Here is a 7,500-nt window from a genome sequence, read left to right as displayed (position 1 = left end):
TGCCTTGTTATAAAGATTATTTACCAGTCTGTGGCAGCAATGGTAAGACGTATGGCAACGAATGTGCACTGAGCAAAGCTGCTTGCGAGGATCCGTACGTACAACTTGCGTATCACGGCCCATGTAGTAAGTAATATACTCTATCTTGCGTGATGTATTTGTGACCCAGTTCAATTCTGAAGTTTTCATCGTCAGTTCCTAGTAACCTGCAGCTTTTACTCATTCCGTAGTTTCTATATATATACTTTCAATTTGTCTGCCAAAGCCACATCTATTGACCTTTGAGTTATTGATGTTTTTAATCTATCTCAAAACAAGATGGGGGATCCAAGAACGAGAAGTGTGACCGGCCTTGTGACGAGCAGTATCACCCTGTCTGCGCCAGCGATGGAAAGACTTACTCCAACGCCTGCGTGTTGAGCGTGGCGGTGTGTAAGGACCCCCGTCTCTGGATGGTGTCCTCTTCTCCATGTTGTGAGTCAAGTCGTTTTTGTGTTGTAAAATCTAAGAATCGGCCTGTGTATTGAGCATTGAAGAGTCTAAAGATCCTATAGTTAAAGAGTGGGAAGTAAGTGAGGGTCCTATGATTTTAGAGTTCTCTGGAGCCTTTAAAAATATCAAATATCTTCTCATGTAGGTTTAACTGGGAGACTGAAAAGACTAAATGAAGAGTTCTGTCATAAGGGGACTGGGATACCTAAGTTTGTGCTCTCTCCTCTCTCTCTCTCTCTCTCTCTCTCTCTCTCTCTCTCTCTCTCTCTCTTATACCCCTTCCAGAACGCTTTTAAAAATGAGGGCTCAGCAATATCCATTGCAACAAACCTCTTAAATATTCTCCTTCGGGTTATATAAGAAGATTTCCTAACCACCTCTGGGAATCTAAGGGAAAGAATGCGAAAAATCCAATCTATCTATTATGAGAATACGACGAGAGAGAGAGAGAGAGAGAGAGAGAGAGAGAGAGAGATTCATGTCGAATCAGCACGCTGAACATCTTGTCTAAAAGACTGAAAATGAATTATTTAAAACACTTTTAGGAAACTCTGCAATTTCACAATTTTATATTACATGATATTTGTCCTTCATCGTATAGAACTCCGTCTTGAATCAGCTGAGGTAATCTTTTTTTTTTTTCAGCATAAGATAAGAGCAGGACGGATCTCTACAGTATCTAGGAACGGGAGGCGAAGCTGAAGTCGAGATCTTTCAGAGGGAATTGTGTTTCAAATAATATATAGATATGTCTAATCACGTTGACACATCATTATACATCTAACTATCTAAGAACACTCCAGCGGAAAGAAAATATGTATAAAACATGGAATCTTGAATTCAATTGGAAATTCTACTCTCTCAAAATTACGGTTTGGTAAATGTTAACCTTGTATCTCCAGTGTTAAGTAACTTGTGAATGGAATTCTTCGAGAGCAAAATACCGAGGAAAAAAATTTAAAAAAATCATTCCTAGCAATGTTGTGCGGATGATTCAGGTATGCTGAAGATATATGTCTTTGGCCAGGGAGTGAACAAGTTAAAAACGCCTTTGTTGAATTAATTTTCTGTGGATAAATTAGACGAGTAAACCTGGAAAGTATATTAATGGAGTTTTTCTGAATACTTTTCCCCACAACAATGTAATCAGTTAATCCCTTTACATAATATCTCTCTCTCTCTCTCTCTCTCTCTCTCTCTCTCTCTCATTCTCTAAATTCGAATGGAATAGAATATAGAGTTAAGGCCAAGCATTGGGAACTATGAGGTCATACAGCTCTGGGCAGGAGGAAAAGCTCTCAGTTGCACTATGAAATAATTGTTAGGAGAGGATGAATAGCAGGATGGAAGAACGATAATATGAAAGGGGGTACAGTAAAAGGAATAATGGATGTTACAGCTAAGGGCCGAAGGGACGGTGCAAAGAACCATGTCCGGTACATGGCACCGTATGGGGTGCGCTGACTGTGTAACCACGCCTACGGTGCTCAATTCAAATGTACCTGAACTACGTCATATCCCAAAAAATGAATACGAAAATGGCACGTCACAAAGGTATAGGTCCAATTAAGCAAGTTTATCTATCACGACCGCAACAATTCGTGCTTCATCCAAGGTTATGGGGGTTACCACCCGATGCTTTTATTCACATTGTTTTCTGAAATAAGGAAGCCGCTGTATATAACCTGCAGTCATTGTTTGCCTAACAATACGTGACTTTGTGGATATAGGATTAATTGAGTTATTTCAAGTTTCTCAGTGATCCGGTTCAGATCGCTTTCTGGCTATGCCTGTGGTCCATTCGAATGAATCATAATGATGCATACACACACACACACACACACACACATGCATGAACTAACAAAAGCACCACGCGAGGGTGCGTTTCTTTCTTGTGTCCCGGGTTGGGATTATATATACATATACATTCAAAATATGAAGGGAGTGAGGGAGTTATTCATTTTCCGTGTATGCTTCAATCTCATAAATCTTTTGTGCTTGTATACAGACAAGTCACCGATTAATCAATTCATCCTCTGGTTATAGAAAGGAAATCTCGCACCTTTCATTATACCTGCAAGGAGGCTGAACGAGCCTTTTGTGTGTGCGCGCGTGGTACAAACTGAACTATTTCCTTCTTGGGAAACATCTTATTATTAAGGTTCTCCAGTTCCCTGTGGCAACAAGGATATGAATACTCTCTTTATGACTGGCACGTGTGTCGGATCTTAAGCCATTTATGTCGAGCAGAAAATATATCAGAGTAAAAGGTGAGACTTTCGTCATATATCTATTAACATGAATCGTCCACGTCAAAGATATATCTGAAATAAATCAGGAAAAGATCTTTATGAATTCTGGAAGAGATCTCTATGAAATCTGGAAGAGGGAGATCTTGATGAAATCTGGAAGAGGGAGATCTTGATGAAATCTGGAAGAGAACTGTTCCTAAATTGGTATAGGGGTTCAACTTTAGCTCATCTAGGCATCATCTATTCCGAGGTGTTGGTACTAAACGCCGTATGGTAAATGTAAAGTTTTTTCATTGCATACGAGTTGCATTACATTGCATTATATATTCTGAAATTGTCGTTTTCCTGTTTTGATGAACAGAAATTTTGGAGTCCCCTAAAATGCCAAAATGAATAATGCTCATGACGTTCCCTCCCACTGTTTTAAACTCTAATTTATAGATATTTGATCCAAGAAGAGTTCGACAGATAGGCCACAATGTTTTATTTTAAGGACATTCTCTCTCTCTCTCTCTCTCTCTTCTCTCTCTCTCTCTCTCTCTCTCTCTCTCTCTCTCTCTGTGTGCGCGTGCGTGCGTTCAAGCAAATCGCTTTATATATTACTGTCCCAAATTCAGAAACAAAATGTACAAGAAAATAAAAGACAAATAATTTTTATCTGTACCAAGAGAAGCAAAAAAATGGGTGTTATGGAAGCCGGAAAATAAAATGTATCCTGAATTTTGACCAATTAGGGAAAATTGGTCACGGTTGACTGACCCTTCGTAATGAGGCCGTTTGACACACTTTTTGCACAGTATTAATCCCCTGTTTTCGTTAAAGGATATTAGGCCGAAACGAAATTATAAAAACTTAAATGTCCAAGTTTCTCAATAGATAACAACACAGTCTTCCTTACGGTTGTTGTGGATGGGTCTTTCATTAAGTGTCTTTCTCCTGTCAATTATTTAAAGGCCGTTGATGTTTGTAACTGTCGTTTCAGGAACGAAAATAATGAGCTAATCAGCTACGTAAAAAGATGGATAAATGATTGCATAAATATATTACATAAATATATATAGATATATTTAAACATTTATCACTAATTTAGTAATAGATATATGAATATATGCCAACATTTGCATAACAATTAAATAGGGAAATATATATACTAACATATCTAGATATAAATGAACTAGTCGTTTCATATATTTAACAAATATTCTTCTGTATATTTGGTACATACATGTTTTGTTGATTTCAAGTCGAGTGATCCTGATCATGTTTATCGATCCTATAAATAAATCTATATAGAATGAGTGTTGTACCAGTCAATGAACTACTATGAGATTCAGGGCCTCTGTAACACGGTTTTTTGGACTTTGCTCCTTATCAAAGCATCGGATGTTTAGCTGAAACGTTGACACTATGTAATATTTTACAACCACACACAAATTTTGTCAGCATTATCAATAACCTAAACCCGATAGTTTTTAATTTTTATAGAGTAAAAATTATATAGCGACGCCTATGGCCAATTTTATTGAGCCAACAGTCGAAAAACATTCATTACGTAAGCAAGGTAAACACCGTTTGTCGAAATGTTGCCCCGCCCATCCACCAGAAACCCATAGCAGTCAAGAATGGCTAACAGGATTTGGAATTATTGTCCCCGTGGTTGCAAAACTGCATTTGTCTTACGACTTAATGAAATAACCTATCATCTAATATTAAACTTAATTTCTGAGGAGGCCATGGCTTATTGCACAGTGAAAAAACATGACAAAGACTTTATGAATGGCGGAACGACACATAGATGTGGGTGGGGTATCTGTGCTAGCGTAGTAATACTGCGTTTAGGCCAACTGCTGGGATCCTTGAGGATCATTTAGCACTTCTTACAACTACTCGAGAATTGGGTTTTTATAGCCAGAAGTTAAATTTTCTAATCCAACAATGCCCATGATAGCCTTCAGTGTTATCCTGAATTATAACGAGGCCAAAGTGGGTGGAGCCTCATGAAGTCATCATTCTGACGATAATTATTGGTGAAGGTTTAAAGCCAAAATACGGTACCGGCTATTTATTTATTTATTTATTTTTTATTTTTTTTTTTAGTAAATAGGTAGATCGCCAATAAATAAAAATTGCTTAACATTGGATATAGCAGTTATCAAATCAAGCTTGTCTACTATGTTTTTGAAAATTACCAACTATTCCCTACATCTTGTCAATCTGATTGTGACCTATAAAGTAGACTGTAATTTCTTAGGAAACTTATTTTGGGAGTTAGACTAATAATCGAAGTGTTTTTGTATTTATCAACATATTTTGTTGGTTTGTTCATTATGACAATTATCAGTGGAGAGGTTTCAGAGTTCATACAGGTGTACTGCTTTGCTTGTATCTAAATTTCTATGTCATTGTTGCCAGAGGTCTAGCCTTCGTTACAATATAGCCAATCATCCATCGAGAAAGAAGGAAGAAATGCTGTCATAAGTTACGTAACGAGTGCGTTCGAAACCTTTTCTCTGAGTAAGTTGGCCCGTCTTAAAAAAAAGTCACTTTTGCAATATAAGTACCAAATTTATTCAACCTACGTAATGCAGAATGCAGTCAAAATTTATGTGTAGATATAATGTGTATTCTGAATAAGCGTTATATTTATGAAATGCATAGATAAAAAGTTATTGCGAAAAAACCGTGTTACAGAGGCCCTGAATCTCATAGTAGGCATTTAGTATGTTTAGCAAATATTCTCGTGTATATTTTGTAAGTAAAACTTTTATTTTGATTTCCCTCGCATCTGTCTGTTTATGTTTACCACTTTTCGTAAAAAGGGATCTGTTCAGAGTTTGGGTTCTGGATGTCAAAATTGGACAAAGATATTTTCCACAATAAGTAACGATGATATTCTCTTGTACGATTCGTACGTAAATAAGTGATGAAGTGATGATAATTTCATTCTTACTATCATTGAAGTGTTTACCTGTCCTAAAAACAAATCTATATAGAATTTACGTTCTGGATATCCAAAATTTAACAAAAAAAAGTGTCCCCTATGCTTAACTGGATGTACTCAGCTCCGGAACAAGCAACATCAGTGGCGCGAATTCCCCATGTCATTGATTGTCCAGTGGAATTATTTGGGAATGCTGCTGCATGTCCTCTGAATAAAACCTCTGTTTGATGCCCTAAATCCCTTGTAGCTGGATGGTACAGTTGCAGAAAACGCTTGGTAACAATTATCAACATGCTTTACCTGGGAAAGGCAGGATATCGATTTGTGTGATCATAAGAACGACATACGTGTCGTTAACGAAAAATGACTCATAGAAACTCTTCGTATTAGAGCGATAAATTTAACCAAAAGATATCCGACTCAGAAACTCATCGTATTAGGAGATATATTTAGCCAAGCTATGGTAAATTTAGTTACGTGTCTAAATAGCCATCCTTCGTTAACCTATATTGCAATTTAATTTTTTTTATTTTAAAGAATCTGGAAAAGTTGGCCTAACCTGCGACCCTGAACTTCCTTTATGGTGCCCTACGAGAGGTTGGTAACGTTCTAGATTCTTCCAAGCCCTGGATTGAGACCCCACCCACGTCCTACTGCCTTACGTGCTGTTGCCCTGGAAGAGGCCTGCACATCCTACAGCCTATGCCATAGCCTGTAACTCCATTGTCCTACTAACCTCCAAGGCTGTGCCCTAAGCATAGGCTCTCATGGCCCTAAGCCACTTCGTCCTACTGATCTCATAAGAGAGGCTGCCATTATCATAGAACCTTCCATGCCCCTAGTCTGAGACCCCGTGTCCCTATTGACCTTAAAGTGTACCCAACTAGAGACAGCTATGGTCCTAGAACTTCATGCCTTTCCGGTGACCCCCACGTCCTACTTACCTCCGCTTTCAATAATGTCAGCAATTTGAACACATACCTATGTGCAAGAATTCATATTCCTTTAAAATAACAGTTTTCTTTAAAATGCACATTGAGCACAAATTCTTATATGCTTAAGAATTCATATCCCTTTAAAATAGCTGGGCTTTCTGTAAATGTACAGTTGGACACAGGTTTACCTGGTACACCGTCTTGCGAGACTTCGAAAAATTACATGGTAACAGTGTTTACTGAGGGAGGTGGGGGGAGGGGGTGGGTAAACCCCTTCTCTACTAACAAGAGTTCCACCAATAAGTTCTGGAGTTCGTTTGGTGGGAGGAGTTATTAGGTATGGTTGGAGAAAGACACACACTCACACGGAGTAAAAAAAATCTGAGCAGTTTATATAGTTGTAATGAAGATTGTTGTCTCACTTGTAATATAAGTTTGTTTATTAAGGTTCCATTTAACTTTCGGTCAAGACGTTATCTTACAACCGTGTCTATTATTATATATCGGTCATATTCATTACACAATACTTAAAATTGATCAACATTTTAAAGTTATATTGGTATTACCGAAAATCACGAACATCATAACAGGATATTTTAACCTTATCGCGTAAGCCAAGTTTACAGCATCGGTTGCAGTGCGTTTCCTACAAATTCTACAATAGGAAGCCATAAAGAGAAGCGCAGCAGCACTTGAATGAATATACCCAAAAAATCAATGAATTTGTTGAGTCTCTGACACTTAGCTCCCCCCCTCTCTCTCTCTCTCTCTCTCTCTCTCTCTCTCTCTTATACTAGCTAACTTATCTCTCTCTCTCTCTCAGCTATACTAGCTAACTTAGTGACAAGAAAAACCCCTGCGCTCAGTATGCAGTTCTTTT

At 37.9% G+C, this 7,500-nt stretch overlaps 1 protein-coding gene across 1 annotated transcript in view; it reads left to right on the top strand.

The window, feature by feature from the left end:
* Positions 1–1,277, top strand: part of LOC135226679 (serine protease inhibitor dipetalogastin-like) — a 33,697-nt gene extending 32,420 nt beyond the window's left edge. Inside the window, exons 11-13 of the mRNA XM_064266389.1 lie at positions 1–126; positions 319–474; positions 1,138–1,277. The exon at positions 1–126 is cut by the window's left edge and continues 24 nt beyond it. Of these exons, the coding sequence (XP_064122459.1) occupies positions 1–126; positions 319–474; positions 1,138–1,142 (287 nt within the window). The 3' untranslated portion in view covers positions 1,143–1,277. The remainder of the gene's footprint in view (positions 127–318; positions 475–1,137) is intronic.
* The last annotated feature ends 6,223 nt before the right edge of the window (positions 1,278–7,500 follow it).

This window comes from Macrobrachium nipponense, chromosome 15 (genome assembly GCF_015104395.2).
Source record: "Macrobrachium nipponense isolate FS-2020 chromosome 15, ASM1510439v2, whole genome shotgun sequence".
Taxonomy (NCBI): Eukaryota; Metazoa; Arthropoda; class Malacostraca; order Decapoda; family Palaemonidae; genus Macrobrachium; species Macrobrachium nipponense.
The sequence above is the reverse complement of the archived record's forward strand: the minus strand, read 5'-3'. Positions and strand labels throughout refer to the sequence as shown.